Below are 18,237 nucleotides of genomic sequence, written 5' to 3'. Positions count from 1 at the left end.
CGATTCTTTGGTCTTGTGTTTATTTTTCTTTCACCTTGAAATAAGATCTTTACAGTGCATGGAAATTGTCAGCATAGAAACAGACTTTCACAGTTTACATATTAATCTCAAAATTTTCTTAAATTTGCCTATATATATATATATATATATATATATATATATATATATATATATATATATATATATATATATATATATATATATATATATATATATATATATATATATATATATATATGTGTGTGTGTGTGTGTGTGTGTGTGTGTGTGTGTGTGTGTGTGTGTGTGTGTGTGTGTGTGTGTGTGTGTGTGTGTGTGTGTGTGTGTGTGTGTGTGTGTGTTACTCCTTGGTCAATTATGGGCATTTTACGAAATTTTTATTTTTACTTTCCCTGTTACACTAGTATTTTATCCTGCGTCCTGATCATTGAGGTGTTACTCTTCGTTTAATTTTACTGATTCTCGATGGCCTCCATAGCGGAAGTCCAAACTTCTAGCCTCACAGACGGATATATTTTCCAGCTGTTCACCCAGACATATCAACAGATTTGGAGAGTGGAGCATATTATTGTCACTCTCCGCCATTCTTTTAGAACGAGGGAAAAGCTTTTTAGAAAACTGCCGTAACTTTATTTATTTCCTCGTGGAAGATTTTTCTGACAAATGTTTTGGGTAATTTTTACTTTTCCTTGTCCTGTTAAAAGGTAGTTGGTATTGAGTTTTATGTGTCAGTGTATACACATACGTTTAGTTGTATTTGTGGGAGTTGATGTCTAGCTCACGAGCCCTGCATTTTCACATCATTTAGCCGTTCGGCACTGGCTTTGTTGATGTGAGTGTGACAGTGCTGCTGTCAGCGTGATGCAAACTGTTGATGCAAGTGTGGCGCAGCTTGTTACGAGCGGTACGCAGCTTGTGTTGATGTTAATGTGACGCAGATTCGTATTGATGTGAAAAGCTTCTAAATCGCACATAATTTACAGCGCCTGACAGCAATAATTAACTGTATTTGCTTGTTTACAGCAGTGGATGACTGTAGATTAGTAAGAGGACACACAATAAAAGGAGACCTTTATTAACACGACGTTTCACCCGCACGAGGCCTCGTATAGGGGAAATGTCGTTCTATTGAAGATCTCCTTTTGTTGTCTATGTCTTTTTACCACCTCTCGGATATTTCATACTGCAGCAAATGAAGACCTATATACTGGAGATAAATTGTAAGTCTATATCATAACGTTATGATGCTCATATACTGTACAACAGAAGTTGATAAATAAGGTACCAATTAAAGGATTAGTCTAGTAAAAAAAATTATAATTATAACCATAATTTTAAAGGGGTTGACCGGTAAACCAGTGGAAGGCCTCGGTCAGATGACCTACGCTCCAGCAGTCAGGAAACACTTGTCCTGTTTCCTGACAAATCTTGCCTAACCTAACGAGGGTAATGTGACGCATTCCCAGGGTAGCAGATGAAAATGATGATTCAAATAAGCTTGGTAGCTATGATGCTATATAATCATTATGATGAACAGTGTACCATATGATTAAACAAAATGGTGAACAGGGATCTGAACCACGGCCTGCAGACTGACAGCCCGACGCTCCATTGATTTAGGTACCCAGGGCCCCTTAATAAGAAAGATGTTTTTCCTTTTAAAGCCCTAAGTAGCTCGATCAGTAGACCATCGGATTGTCAATTTGCAGACAGAGGTTCGCCTCCCTGTCCACCACTATTTATTGACTGTTGTTCATTACATTTTTCCACATGATTTAGAAATTAAATTTATCTCCCACGTCCTTAAGAGTCGCAAGGAATTAACTTTTTACTTAGGAACATGAAAGTTACTCTTTCAGGTAGGTATTATATATTAAATAACGCGTCCGTCGTGAAACTTATTTTGGTGATGGTATAGGCCAATGAAGTTACTGATGTTTATTCGAAATGACGATGTTGTCATGTCGCACCTCATGAGACCGGAGTTTAATTATTGAATGAAATAATTACCACATTAGTAAAGATCAAGTTGTTAATGATAGCTCCAGACTGCTAGGTTTAATTACTTCACTGGTTTAATCGCTGTATAATTATTCAACGAGTGAAGGTTCAGGTTTTCTTCATGCACAGCTCCTGCGGTCCAGATTCGAGTCATCACAGATAAGAAAATAGAATTCTCTCTTCGGAACCTCGATACTGGTTGATGGGTGTCCCACTGGCCTTGGCTGGGCCCATGAAGGCAGCGGTGGGTGACAGGTGAAGGTGTAACTCTTGGGCACACGACGAGGGTGGGTTGGAGGCTCAGTGGGTGACAAGCGGGTGTGTGAGGATGAAGTGGCTCATTAGCAGTGCCAAGGGTAGTGCTATTGCCAGTGCCAAGGACCCACGGAGGGACGAACACCCGTCCACCGCTCGGGGTTGGATGGCTGCGATCTTGTTTGCTGCTCCAGGGTGGAAGGGAGAAGAAGGGAGGATCTTAAATCTTGTTTTCTTAACTTTGGACTAAGTAAAGTATAAATCTTCTCTGATCTTCTTTGATAGGATACAAAATCATAATTTTCTTTGATCAGTATTGAATTGATGTAAAGATTTAAATTTTAAAATTATTCATTCCTTTCTTCAAATATTATTTTTTAATGATTTACTAAAAAGGCCGTAATAACAAAATTAGTGGAAGTATATAAGGACTTTACAGATACACAAAAAATGCAAAATGGAAACATACCGAAAGCATTGCAACAAGATGAATAAAATAGAACGGAAAAGAAGAGTTTTATAACTAGAGAAGTGGCCATAAGACAGGTGAATATTCAAACATGTAACAAGATAACGAATGTAAAGAGACAGGTGACTGACAGATAAGCATACAAGTAAACAGGTGATTTATAAGTAGGTATACTGAAAGACATGAGTTACTGGTAGATATACAATCAAACGTGATTTGCTAGTGATACAAGCAGATGAGTAGCTCAATGGTAGGTATACAAGTAAGCAGGTGAATGATAGCATAATATACAAGTAAGCAGGTGAATGATAGCATAATATACAAGTAAGCAAGTGAATGATAGCATAATATACAAGTAAGCAGGTGAATGATAGTATAATATACAAGTAAGCAGGTGAATGATAGCTTAATATACAAGCAGAAGCAAGACAAATTACTGATAGATTGATATGCCAGTACTTAAGTCATTATCTGATATTTACAAGTGACCATTAGACGCGAATATAAGCAGAAAGATAACCAAACAATAAAAAAAGTAAGGAAAGAGAAACAGCAATAGATTTGGCAGCCAATGGGAGAGTCACAGACATGCAGAAACAATAGGACAAGGACATAAACACAAGGAAAATAGGACAGGAAGCAACCCCCAAAAATAGGAGACACGTACCTTCCGTGATATAGACGGTGATGGAAGCAGACTCAGTGTTGGCAGCGGCACAAGTGTAGTTTCCGGAGTCGGAAGTTCTGGCGTTATTGACACTCAGTTGGGATCGAACCCTTGGACCTGTGTCAATGTGAACGCTGACTCCACCTCGTTCCCGGTCGTAGTTGATCATGCGGGAGTTGTGATACCAGAAGATATACTGTGGAGCCACAGGACTCTGCATGGATGAAAGAGAGAGCAGTGGGTAGATGTTAGTGGTGGTGGCGGGTAGCAGTTAGTGGCGGTGGTTAGTGGTAGTGTTGGTGAGGCTGAATAAACCAAGCTGTGAAACGATGAAAAAAATAATCACTTGTGTGGTACACTAGTTTGATCTGACAGGTGTATTGGATCCATAAACCTACTCGTGTTAGGCTTGTGTAACCTGTGCCTCTCACACTGTAGGTGGAGTGGGGAGTGAGTTGAAGAGTAAAGGGGAGATGGTACAAAGAGATGGGAGTGAGGGGTGAAGTGTAGAAGGGGGGTTAGTGAGGGATAGATGAAGGGTGAGCGGGGGGAGGGAGTGAGTGCTTGGCGAAGAAGTGAGGGATGAAGAGGTGAAGAAATGGTAGAGAGCATGCGGAGGAAGAAGCGAAGAGGTAGAAAAGAGGATGAAGAAGCGGTATTGATATCGGATGGAATTTAGGCCATAAATAGTCGTAAATAAAGGTAGATGACGGTAAGAAGGAGACCGAAGGAGCATGGAACGTTAAGGTAAGAAGGAAGGAGCATGGAACATTAAGGTAAGGAGAAGGAAAGAGCACGGGACGTTAAAGAGAGGTAATTAATGAGAGGAAAACAGGTGAAGAACGAAAGATGAGAGGGAGGAACATAAAGGCCTGATGAAAAATATTGGTAAATGGGAAGAAGATGAAAGAAGGTAGAGAGGGGAAGTAAATGTGGTAAGTGAATGATTGATGGGGGAGGTGGTGAGGGGAAAGAATGAAACAGAACGATGAGTAATAAGGAACAAGAGAGTAGCTGAGGTAAAATGGAAAAAAATTAAATGGAACATGGTGGATAGATAGAGAATTAAAAATAAGTTGTGCAAAATATATGGGATGTTTTAATTTGACAAAGAAGAAGGAATGAATGAGAGAACTTGGGGTGTAACCTATCTGAAAATGACTCAGATAACTCTGATTTGATCCAAAGATGATGTTGGTAGCTTCAATTCCTTGGTGCAAGAGCCTTTTACCAGTATGAAGGCCCCTCCGCTGAAAGGGTAATGCAAATAGACAAACTGGGTTTTCAGCTGAGACTGCTAGAATTTGGCATGACCCGGCAAGTGTCATACACCCAGGGAGTATGTAATTTACTCTGACTCTCAGTGCCAAGTGTATCATATACCCTGATGAAGAATTAGACATATGTACAACAGACATGTACATGACACACACCTGGCACTCACGTGCCAAGTGTATCAGTTATCGTGACATTCAGGGGCCTAATGTTTCCGATACCATGGCATTCAGGTGCCTAGTTATCAGATACCATGGTATTCAGGTGCCTAGTGTATCAGATACCATGGCATTCAGGTGCCTCGTGTATCAGATACCATGGCATTAAGGTGCCTAGTGGATCAGATACCCTGGCATTAAGGCACTTAGTGTATCAGATACTATCAAATTCTAACATCCATTTTGAGTTTTTCATTCACTTCTACGACACCCAGTTTACTTTTAATTCAAAAGATTAGCGCTCAATCGCAGCTACGTAGACCTTTACCACAGCTGAGGTCATCTATACTAGAGATGTATCGGATATCCGTATCTGCATCCACATCCGCGGAACATCCGCACAATTTCTTGCATCTTCATCCGCATTTTACTGTAAACAGATATCCGCATATGCTTCCGCATCCGCAAAATAAGAAAGTAAGGCATCCTCATACACATCCGCATCCACGGATATCTAAATTTTCACATCCGATACATCTCTAATCTTTACTGCTACGAACATTCAAACAACCGAATGACAAAATAACATTCTCTGACATTTTCTGGTAATACTTTTTACAGGGAAACAGAAATTATTCGCCTGTTTCATAGCTACCAGCAATTTAGTTGCCTTTTATGACACTACTGAAGGAAGGGATTACAACCCACTTTTTCCAAGTTAATTAAAAACTATTATCAAATACACAGAAGAGAAAATATACGAGTATTATTAATGTAATAGATGTTAATTATGTGTTGTTATAAACGTTAACGACATAAAATATTAAGCCATCTTCTTACAGTGATATTTTTAACTGGCTTCATTTTTAGTTATATGATAAATACAAAATATACTTGAAAAGTTGTTATTAACAAATGCACAACTATATATATATATATATATATATATATATATATATATATATATATATATATATATATATACGCTCATTAATATCCCCCATGGAGACAGAAACTCAGAAGATTAATTGGTCTGTATATTTCGATCCACTTCTAGGATACTCTTCATCTGCTGAAGAGGATCCCAGATTGGGATTGAAATATGGAAGCCAATTAATCTTCCGAATTTCTGTCTCCTTGTGGATTATTTTTGAGCACTGACAAGTATTCACTACACTTTAGTTTTCTATCTTATATATATATATATATATATATATATATATATAGAATTCGCAAGAGCAGGCGAAATATACACAAACACTGATCTCTGGCTGAAGGAGGCTCGAACCTACAAACCTTGGAACAAGGTACGCAGTGCTTTACCAATCTACCCACACTGGACCCAAGGCAGCCAGCTTTCAGGGAGAAAGGAGAAGAACCTGCGTACCTTGTTCCAAGGTTCGTAGGTTCGAGTCTCCTTCAGCCAGAGATCAGTGTCTGTGTATATTTCGCCTGCCTTTGCGAATTCCTTGCATTGTTAATATCTCTAGTAAGGCTGACGCATGCAGGGGATGAAATGAAAAGCTGTAAGCCTTCTCCCTGAAAGCTGGCTGCCTTGGGTCCAGTATGGGTAGATTGGTAAAGCACTGCGTACCTTGTTCCAAGGTTCGTAGGTTCGAGTCTCCTTCAGCCAGAGATCAGTGTATATATATATATATATATATATATATATATATATATATATTAGATAGATAACTAAAGTGTAGTGAATACTGGGTGACAGCCTGATAAGTCCTCTGCATTATGTTCTGAAGGACTGTATTTCAACTGAACCTCTAATTATCTGGTGTCGAACATGTGTGTGGGAGGAGGCAGGTGGTACCATCCATAAATTTATGCGCAATCGATCTCGAGGTTATACTGAGAACTTGACAACTTCTCCCTTGACCAGAAGTGCGGCACTATATTTAGTTGTTACGAGAAGTCGATTAAGTATTCTTGAAATGTAATTTCGATGACGGTCAGCTAGCCAAAATAGTCCCGGAGGATTTAGCTTCTTTCACTTTTATTTAATGAATTTCTCTTTATGAAATGCAAACTCACATATCCTATATATAATATTTATAATAATTAACCATCTGAATAAGGTCCGAGTCAGGAAACACTCGTTGTGTTTCCTGACACACCTTACCTACCCATCTATAGTCTCCCTGATTATGATAGTAGTCAGGCTTTATCCATTCCTTGAATGGAATCGATCGCGTGTTCCTAAACTGAGACTCCTTCCTCAAATTTTAGAGAATCGATCGTGTTTCCTGGAATTGTTGAGACCCCATGAAAAGTAGTGCCGAGACATCTCAAGTTAAGGACACTCTTTGAAAATTGACATCTTATTGCTCACTATACTTAGAATTATCTTAAGTGTGGAGGGGATCGATCCTGTGTCCTTGAATAGTGACAGTGTACAGCTGGACTTTGGACTGCAGAATGACTCATTCTATCATGTCCTCAATGTTATACGTATTTGGAGAATGAGAGACACTTATGTATCATTAAGGATGCATTTCCTCAATAAAGATTCCCTAATGTTGCACATGTGTCTTATTCTTCAAGTTTTCTACACTATTTACATCTTACGTATATAGACGTATCACAAGACAGACTTCCTAATTCACAATTTCACTAGAGCATGGATTGTTATTATTATATTCACAGATGCTGTTAAATCCATATTGGTCATTTAGAGCTGACTAGTTACAGGACTCGAGTTTAATTTTAATGCTATGCATTACACGTGTGTTAGTCTCCTTACAGCTGCTATTCTGTTCACTTAGCGGTAAATAGGTACCCAGGAGCTAGTTGGCTGTTGTGCCTCGCATTCTAGGAGAGAGGGCCTAAGCCTAAATAAGCTACATTTCTAGGTTTTCTTGTGTTCTTTCGATGTCTTTTATTATTTACTCTCTGGTGCTGTTAATCTGGAAAAAGGTTTTTCCCCTCATTACACAAACATAAAATAAGACGACAATATCCTTAATGCCGAGGCACTTACTCAAGCGAGACTGTTCAATGGCCTGGTTAGGTAATTATGGAAGTGATGCAGTGTCGGGAGGGGACGAGACGCATGAAGTTCGTAGCAGACACGTACATAGCGAGGTCGTTACCTCCATTACGATGTCGTTGATGAGGGTAAGCACGCAAATGGGGTATGTGTATGTGTGTGTGTCTCGTGTGTGGCTGTTCGGAGTCACCTATTTACATTTACCAATTTGAAATTACTAACTTGTAGTCTTCCGTCCATTATAAATTTTTAATATATTTTTATCAAAATTCCAATTCTTTATGATTTTCGTTAACTTGAGAAAGCCTCATCCGATCGGCTTAAAATTTTTAACACATATATAAAGTAACTAGGGAAAGATTTATGTCGTAATCTAAAACCAAGACAACAGTGCTGTTCAAGAACTATCAAAAGCCTTTTCTGTTGACTTAAAAATTTTTATACTGGTGTGTTCTATTTAGAATTGTCATTAGTGTGTAGGCTCCAATCTACAAATTTTTATACGTAATAATAATCATACATAATATTAAATCATATAACTTGCGGATGCCTCCGGTGAACGCACTGGCCTGTGAGATTTAGGACTTACTTGCCATGGGGTTGAATCCTCTCCCGATCCGTGAAACGCCTTAAATCTTAAATTTTAAATTATTTGCATTATGTTTAGGCTACGTAGGTATATATAAGTCAATTTACATTGTGAAAATGTTGACAATCATTAGTTTCTTCGCGACAACTAAAAACAAACTTTATATTTAACAGTGAGAATTATGCAGGAAAAGTATAAAATACCGACAGTATGAAAGTTAACACATGTGCAATATCTGGGTATCTTTATTATAGACGGTTCGCCATCCAGTGGCTTTATCAATACAGATTCTAGGACATAATTAGAAGACAGTAGAACTATATACAAAAGATGAGGTGATCAGTCCCTCAGCCTTGGAGTTGGAGTTCACAGCATCGTGGTGGAGGAGATTCTCCTCCACCACGATGGTGGGGAGATCTTGATCCAATTAATTATGGATGCCCTCTCGTTCTGGTGGCTAAACCTGATTACCACCCTTTTTCAAGTGTTGTTTGACCCTCATGTGTTCAGCGCTCTCCCAAGAATATAGTAATATTTGATCAAAATAACAACAACAAAGATAAAAATAATAAAATAACGATAATAATAATAATATCAATAATAATAATATCAATAATAATAATGTGTATTCTCTACAGGAGGACAGTGAATACTCGCGTACCTAAAGTGAATTTAATTTATCGTTTACACATCCTCTGTTTTGCTGACACATGAGACGTAAATTATCATGAGTATCCGGGGCCAGCCAAGCGTCTACTGCCTCATCACATAACTTAAATAAAAATTCGACAACACGGAGGAGAAAAATATTTAAATACGCAATTAACTGCACTTATATGTCAATGAAATTATCATAAATAGCGTAACTGTCATGTCGACTACAGAACTGTCGGTTCGTCTCTCTGATTGGAAGTCATCTATCAGCCAAGTGCTGGGCATTATTCCCACAAATTTTGTAGCCGGGTTATTTGCACATAAAAATGGAAACGTGTCTGCTTAATTAAAGGAAACAGATGGTAGTGACGGAGTAACAATATATATATATATATATATATATATATATATATATATATATATATATATATATATATATATATATATATATATATATATATATATATATATATATATATATATATATATATATATATATATATATATATATATATATATATATATATATATATATATATATATATATATATATATATATATATATATATACACGAGACTACATTTTCATTTTCATTTATTTTCTAGCAATGCAGAAAACAGCTTGTTTATTAAGTTAATTCAAATCAAAAATCGCCATTCCCCAAAATTATTATTCTGAGATCCTGTCGGAGTTATGGCGGTGGGTGAAGCCTGCATTCCTGCAGTTATTTCACAATTTCTTTCACCTGATTGCTCAGAGGTTTCATCTGTGCAACATCAGTCTACTGCGAAAATATTATTCTCTCTTCTTTTTTTTTTTTACCGACGCGATGTATTGCCTGGCTGTTTAGAGATGTGAAATATTCAGCAGGTAATCCCAGACGTGTGTGTGTTTGTGTTCAAATCCCCACATCAACATCACTAACTCCCAGTTTATGCTAATTTGGTTTAAAAAAAATGTGATTATATATACATGTATTTGTATATCCTTCCATTTAGGAGTCGTATTTTCTCGAGTTTATGACGTGACTTCCTATGCTGGGAAATATACATGGACTGATGGAATGAAAATTTTCTTATTTTTTTCAGTTTTATTTCTGACGCTCCTCTTTCTCTCTCTCTCTCTCTCTCTCTCTCTCTCTCTCTCTCTCTCTCTCTCTCTCTGCTACTAATGCTAGCTCCAACACTCTTACTCCAATATTCAAGACGCAGTAAGCGTCTCCAACATTGCATCTTCAACGCCTTAGACTTGACAAATTCTCTCCAACAATGCTCTTCCAACATTTGAGACGGTGCTCCTCCAACATAAATATACATCAAGCTTCTACAGCAATCCTCCTACAACACACGAGAAGTAGTGACCTTCTCCAGCACTGTTCGTCTAACATTTAAAACACAACACACCACTCCAGCAATGCTTCTCCAACACTTAACACACAACAGGCTTCTCCAACACTCTTCCTTCAGCATATTGCACACACAAAAACTCTTCAACACTGCTTCTCCAACACTTAACACAATGATTCCTCCAACACTGCTGCTCCACCACATAAGACACAGAAAGTCCTCTCCGAAGCTGCGAGATTTCGACAGGGAAAAATCCACTCGATCCTTGGATTACATCTCTAGGGAAAAATCCTCGCGCGGGACTAGTTTACGTTCTCTTACGACTTTTTCCCTGAAGAAATTGACAGTAGATTTAGAGCTTGTGGATTCAGTCAGCGAGACTTAAGGTATTTTAAGATCCAGTCAGTAAGAACTTGAGCTTGCAACATACACTTAGTGAATTACAGAGCTTTCAGCATCCAGTCAGCGAGACCTAGAGGCAGCAACATTCACTCAGTGAAGGTTGTGATTCAAGAATACATCACATCTGATGCTAAGTTATGTAGAGATGGAAGATTCTAACCTATGTTTTCTGCTGTTTATGTAAACGCTGAAAGCATGACGAAACTAAAACTACAATAGTCAAATAAATAATTCGGCTAAACGAAAGTCACAGCTAAACTTTAATTCTAAACCAAGTGAGTTTTCATTCATTATACAGTAAAGCTTAACTAAAGCTTAGCTAAAAAGAAAGTTCACGTAGACCCTCCCTGTTAAGTTAATATTAAAGCTTGACTTCCACTACATTTAAACTAAATGTGAAGCTCAGCTAAATCTTTAGCAAAGGTATTATAAAAAAAATGAATAAAATTTACAGCAAAGCTAAAGCTTTAACGATCTGGAGACTTACAACTTGGTAAGTGTTTGATGATGAATGAGAGAGCTAAAGTTTCAACAAAACGTAGTTTTCATAGTTAATTTCTTGAACTTTCCAAAACCTCGTCTTCGAAGGAAAGAAGTTCAGTTTGACCCTACAAATTTTTACTTCCTCGTTCCACCCAGTTCTCCTTCGCAGGAAAATAAATAAGTACTGGAAATAATTCCCTTGTCCATTGCCCCAGAATTCTCTATCCCACGACTGAGCGAGGATTCTGAAGAACGAAATCTAGAGTTGGGAGTTCTTGTGAGCTGTGAACTAAAGAGGCGTTTATTAGACAGCAATGCTTATAGAGCGTCGGGGCTTAGTGCAGCGATCATGGTTAAGAACCCTCCAAGTTTTATCTCACCATAGCCTGGTTGATCAGAAACTTCTCCGAGATAAGCGGACGTTAAGTCGAAGCTTCCACTACGACCTGCGACGAAAAACTCACACGGATTTACCGCTTATTTAAATATAACAGTCAGTTGACAGGTGATTTGCTCGGAGGTTCAACCACTGAGTTTGTATGTAGTCGTAAAGTTTTCTCGACTTCTAACATTAAAAAATAAATGAAAATGCATCACAGTTACCTTATTTTCCGGCATATAAGGCGCACGACAGATATATCATGATAGTAGTTCAGAAATCATATTCAAGGGTTATTTACCCTCTTACTTTACGCTAAAGAGTAAACCAAAGAATACCCTTGACCCTCACCTTGATCATATAAGGTATAAGGTGATTTTCCAAGAATTTCTGTGGGAAAAAAAGGTGCGTGTTATATGCCCGAAAATAATATACTCTCCTCACCAAAGAGCAGTTTTCGTGATGATTATCCGAGGTGTGTTGTATGCTTATCCTAGACGTCATTGTACAATACTTTTTGTAAGGTTTTAGTTAACACTTCCTATCCAAGGTGTTGAGTTTACCACATACTTATTAGTATGTGTGAATTTTTGGTATGCTTATTCAGGGTGTTAAGTTTATGGTACTGAATAAGATACAGGTGCAGAGAAAGCTTTATATAGCTCTTTGTAGAGCATTATGTAGAGCATTTCTAGTTTATTGTATTCTTGGCAAGGAGATGAATTCACGGGCAGCTCATCCAGGGATTTAAGTTAGCGGTATACTTATCCAAGCCGGCGAGTTTACTGTATGCTCAACTATCCCTGTGTCACGAACCTTAAATCCTTTTTGGTTTATTAATTTTCACTCGAAGCGAGCTGAGCACGACATGGAGAGGAACCCTCGTTATCCACGGAGCCGCCTCTCCAGTTACGCACACAAATCGCTTCGCGCCTGCGGGGCAGGAAGCTTCAACCCGTTCAATACGACGATACATTGCTTAGTTTTGCATCATCTGATATGGTAACGAGTAATACGTGCGTTGCCTTTCGTGCATGATCTCATTAGTGCGTTCTTTTACGCGAGAGATATTCATGTGATGATTGTTTCAGAAGTATTATTAAAGTTACTTAATCTTTGAAAGATGTGAGATTGTTAGGAATGCGGTCTTTCATGGGAACTGGAGTCGCTATCGCAGGGCATGTGATATTAGAATGCATGTCTGTCCTCTTTTGTTTGGATATCTAAGCACCAGAGGCTTTACAAGCTAATGATATAAATGTACACAGTGGGACCCACTCTTGGATGAATTGGAAATTAACGCTGCAATAGAAATTCTAAGAAGGGGCATGTTCACTGACACACCGAACACCACTCTGCCCTTAACCAACCTACAGCTTTAGTCAGAGTTGCGTGCGCTCTGTAAATGCGCTGGGGTTGTAGATTTGTGAGTGTTTTCCACTTTTAGCAATGTGTGCGTTCAGAGATGTTACCGAGTGTGCTCCATCTCTAGTAGTACATATGCTGTCTCAAGCACTGTGTATGTTCTGTTTTTAGAATTAAGTCTTATCTATGTTACTGCACGTGCTCTCTCTCTAGTATTGCGTGTGCTCTGTTTCTAGCAATACACGTGTTCTGGCTGTTATCGTGTGTGATCTCTATAGCGTTTTAGAATAGAAGATGCGTGTTTGTAACCCCTAAAGTGTCCACTGTCTCGTGTTGCAGAGGCATGAAAATTCTTACACAGCGTCTCTTCCCATATACTTAGTTACAAAGATTCTACCTTGTGTTGCAGATGTCCACTCCTCATAGCTCCCTCTCTCCCTCTTTCGTGTCATACATACGTGACGTTAAGAAATGCTTTTCGTGTTGTGCATGCATAAGTTAGAGGTCCATTCTGTGGTGCATTAGCATAGTATCCACGAGGGAGGTACAAATGCATTCTCTGGGACCTTCTTGGGTATTCTCGTAGATTATAGCTTAGCTGTACAATGTATGTAGTGGATAAGAATTGGAGTTGATATTAGAGTGTGTTGTAAGTTGGATGATGACTTCGTGTGCATTTTGTTAATAATAATAATAATGCTAATAAAATAGAAATGTTAATAATTACAATATTAATAATAATAATAATCATAATAATAATAATAATAATAATAATAATAATAATAATAATAATAATAATAAATGAAGTATAAGAAGGAAGAATGAATATGGACAACATATTGTATCGTATCGTTTCAAAAATTTATATAGAACCCAGTAGGTTGGATTAGCACTGTTTGTGTGTCTGGTCTGGCGATTAGGCGGAAGGAGGATCGAGTCTCCACCACTTCTTGTGCAGAATGACCCACAGGAGTTTAGCGCCTCACATAAACTTGAAATAATTACAATAATTTCGAGAACTCTTGACACATTCTCGCCAGAGTCCACATCATTGCATGTCTGTATACTGCGGTGTTCCTCTCATTTCAGCTTCTCGTTTTGCGATGCATTTCTCCCAAATTCGTTATATTTTTCTGGCTTAAGACTCACGGGATTATTATTATTATCAAAGAAGTGGTGAAGGCTCGATTCTCCTGCCACTAATTGCAAGACAGACACTGCTCTCCCAGCCAAGATTCTCCTACGGCACGAAGGATCTCGCTCGATATTTTGAGAGACGAAGTTTGACGGTAAGGTAGGGGGAGACTCGCTCTTGTTTCGCTTGTGTTTCACTGTTTTGCTTGTATCTCGCTCTTGTTTCACTTGTGTTTCGCTGTTTTGCTTGTATCTCGCTCTTGTTTCACTTGTGTTTCACTGTTTTGCTTGTATCTCGCTCTTGTTTTACTTGTGTTTCACTGTTTTGCTTGTATCTCGCTCTTGTTTCGCTTGTGTTTCACTGTTTTGCTTGTATCTCGCTCTTGTTTAAAGCAAAAAATAGTCTATTCATAAAGCTTTACTTTCATATAGCATCTGCTTGTTACACTCGCACCTTCTTCTCGTCTCAGACCTGAGACTCGCGTGATTCCTCAACCGGGGAGGAGTCATAAATGAATAACTTGGGCGTGTTTACGCTTGCAGTATCACTGCCAAATCGCCGTCATGAATATTCGTGATTTCGCGGTAAATCAACAGACTGGAAGGTTTATTCTGTTTGTGTGACTACTAGAGGAAAGAAAATAGCCAGGGAATGAGAAACGAATGAGCATAATTATCGTTAATATCCGTCCACCCTCCAAGACCCCACGCTAAGGACTAGTTGGTGTTCAATGGAGGGAGAGGGGGATGTTAATGTTCAACGAAGGGAAGGCAGTGACTGTTCTACTGCAAGTGGTGAATGTTATGTAAATGTTCAACTGAGGAGGGAAGAGGGGTGTACTTAACGTGGGCTGTGGCTGTAAATGTTAAACGTTGAGAGGAGATAATATATATAAATGAATAAATATATGTATATATATATATATATATATATATATATATATATATATATATATATATATATATATATATATATATTTTTTTTTTTATTATCACACCGGCCGATTCCCACCAAGGCAGGGTGGCCCGAAAAAGAAAAACTTTCACCATCATTCACTCCATCACTGTCTTGCCAGAAGGGTGCTTTACACTACAGTTTTTAAACTGCAACATTAACACCCCTCCTTCAGATACATAGATACATAGATACATACACACACGAAAACATACAAAAGTGTAATAAATATTGGTAACGGGCACATTAAACGCAGTAATTACGAAAATAAAACGGAAATAAATCTGTGTATATGGTTTTAATTTTGGAACTGTCAGTCCGCGAGATCGATTCCAGATCACAGAAGTGAATCACTACCCATGTATGTGTAGATAACAGTGATAAATAAAATAATAATAGTCCACAGTGCTAATAATAATAATAATAATAATAATAATAATAATAATAATAATAATAATAATATTATTATTATTATTATTATTATTATTATTATTATTATTATTATTATTATTATTGTTGTTGTTGTTATTGTATTATAATCATATAATTATATAATATGTAATACATAATAATATATAAAAAATAATATTATGATATTAATAATAATTATCATCATTATTGATCGACACCATGCACAGCCCTTCTAGGGCAGGGTAGGTGCCTGAGCCAGAGCTTACAGCTCACAAGACTGTCATTCCCATTAGCCCCCTTGGGGCGGGGATGGCAGACCAGAGAGGCCTAACTTATCCCTACGAGGAATGTGGCTAGGCCTGGGGACAATTGGCCGTAAGATGAAGGTTTACTTGTACCTCCTCCCATGGAAGACTTAGGTCTCAGACACTCTCAAGACAGGGAGCCAAGGCCGGGCCACCACTTGGAAAAGGCCATGGCCGGGAGAATACCGGCGAATCTTTAATAATAATAATAATGATAACATCATTATGTTTAATTTCTTTATAAAATCGATGCATTTATCACGGATGAATTGTCGAGCATGATTGGAGAATCTTTAACTTCAGCTAATTATGCAATTACACTGTCAGTGGATTTACGATCAAAATTACATTGTAAATAGACTTTGCATTTTGGGTGAGAGATAATACATCTTCCTTTCCTTCACCGTACAAGTGTGAAATTATACAGATAAACTTATATTATGATTCGAATTTTTTTTTTACTTCTCTCCGTATTCACTCTTGATTCACCACCTCTTTAAGCTCACCTTGTATCCTATACCTGTTCTCCTTCCTTGGCTAGAAAAGACGATTCATGTTTCTTCAGTGATCTCTCAATAAGTAGGCAATCGTTATTGAAAAAGTTGATGCGAGTTAGTTGACAACATATTGTTTTATATTACCCTATGTTATTGATTCCAGTCATCAACTTTTCCACCGCTGTCCTGTTTAAGAGACCTCACTCTCCCGCTTATGTTATCTCACACGTTGCGGGGGGTTGACCCCGGAACAACATCCAGGTTGACTCCAGGTAGGTAGGAATTGTTATTTGTATTTTGTTAGTTATCGTTCCGGCCGTCTCCCACCGAGGTAGGGTGACCTAAAAAGAAAAACTCATTTTTCTTTTTACATTTAGTAGTTCATACCACATGCGACTCGGTGTACTGTAGACCATCAGGTGAGTTCCCCCTATCTTAATAGATTGTGCTGTCTATCAGTGGCACGCATATTTCTGCTTCCAGCATCTCTGCGACTCCCCAACACACTCTGACCCTCTCACTGAAAGTCTGAACTTCGGTGAAGGCTCTTGACTTTTTAAAAGAAACTAACCTGTATAAATGAACCTCGCAGAAACAAGGGAAAGTAAATACACGGGAAGATCTCACCAGCAGGATTCGTAACTCACGTTTGGACGCTATTCACTAGTGTGCCTTATCTTTTTACGTGATGCCATACACAACTACAGATACATCAAACAGGTACATCAAACCATACCACGGGAGGGGATAGAACCCGCGATTAGAGAGTTATAAAACTCCAGACCGACGCGCTAGCCACTCTGCCAGTGGGTACAACAATATTCGTCCTGCTAGGTATATTTGTACATAATAGGAAAGCTAGTATAGGCACCACTGTGACCACAATTGCAAATTTTTAAGACGAATCTCCCGCCAGCGTGGCCGTGACTAGCTCTACCTCAAATCCTCTCAAAGCTGTCATCATGAATCATGTCGTAGCTAACTGGTCCAGTGGCTAACTCGTCGGTCTGGAGTTTTTTGACTCTGATCGCGAGTTCTATCCCCACCCATGGTATGATTTGTTTGCAAGCGTGTCATTACTATTTCCTGAGTAAATATACATCAATACGTTAGGTAACCTGCTCGCAAGCAGGTTACCTAATGTATATATATATATATATATATATATATATATATATATATATATATATATATATATATATATATATATATATATATATATATATATATATATATATATATATATATATATATATATAATATATATTAATATAGGGAGGTACCACCTCTAGAACTGTCATGGGGACCCTCATCCTCAGAGAAAAGAATAAACTTGCTTCAGGGAAAACTCAAGATTCTCCCTGAAGCTGTTTGAGAATTTTCTCCTACCACCCCCTATATTATATGTATATATATTTTATTTAAAGACAAAATACATTGACAAAACATTCACAAAAATATGATACAAAGTAAAAAAACATAGGTAACTCAGAGCTACATCTCGAATACTTCGTCCAGCTCCCCGGCGGTGGGCCGCGTGCCCAGAATGCTGCAGGCATTTCCTCTCTGGATCGCAACACTGAGTCTCTGAAAGAGGAAGCTGGTCGCCCTGTGATCCTTGGTTTCTATGATGAGTTTTTCACCTAGCTCTTTGAGGAACTTTAGAGCACACTTGCCCCATGCTCCAAGGGTCTCCGACCCTATTGGAATGAAGTTATAGCAAGGGGAAAGGTCTTCATATTTGCGGATCTTCTGAGTCTCCCTGTGGCTGGCAGCTCCACCCCCTTCCACTACGGAGTATGGCAAGTAGGTGTCTGCCAATGTGGCGGCACATGTGTAGTCCCAGGCAATCTGCTTTCCATCCTTCCAAGGTAGCATAGTGGCTCCATCAGGA

The 18,237-nt window shown here is 38.3% G+C and overlaps 1 protein-coding gene across 4 annotated transcripts in view; it reads right to left on the bottom strand.

The window, feature by feature from the left end:
- Window positions 1-294: 294 nt before the first annotated feature.
- LOC128702849 (opioid-binding protein/cell adhesion molecule homolog) overlaps window positions 295-18,237 on the bottom strand; it is a 316,054-nt gene continuing 298,111 nt past the window's right edge. For 2 of the 4 annotated variants that reach the window (XM_053797282.2, XM_053797284.2), the window contains exons 6-7: window positions 3,392-3,605; window positions 295-2,443 (exon numbers count right to left, since the gene is read on the bottom strand). In XM_053797282.2, coding sequence (XP_053653257.2) covers window positions 2,301-2,443; window positions 3,392-3,605 — 357 coding nt within the window. In that variant the 3' untranslated portion in view covers window positions 295-2,300. The remainder of the gene's footprint in view (window positions 2,444-3,391; window positions 3,606-18,237) is intronic. The other 2 variants (XM_053797283.2, XM_053797285.2) reach the window with 1 other exon arrangement.

Source organism: Cherax quadricarinatus, chromosome 82 (genome assembly GCF_038502225.1).
Source record: "Cherax quadricarinatus isolate ZL_2023a chromosome 82, ASM3850222v1, whole genome shotgun sequence".
NCBI lineage: Eukaryota > Metazoa > Arthropoda > Malacostraca > Decapoda > Parastacidae > Cherax > Cherax quadricarinatus.
The sequence above is the reverse complement of the archived record's forward strand: the minus strand, read 5'-3'. Positions and strand labels throughout refer to the sequence as shown.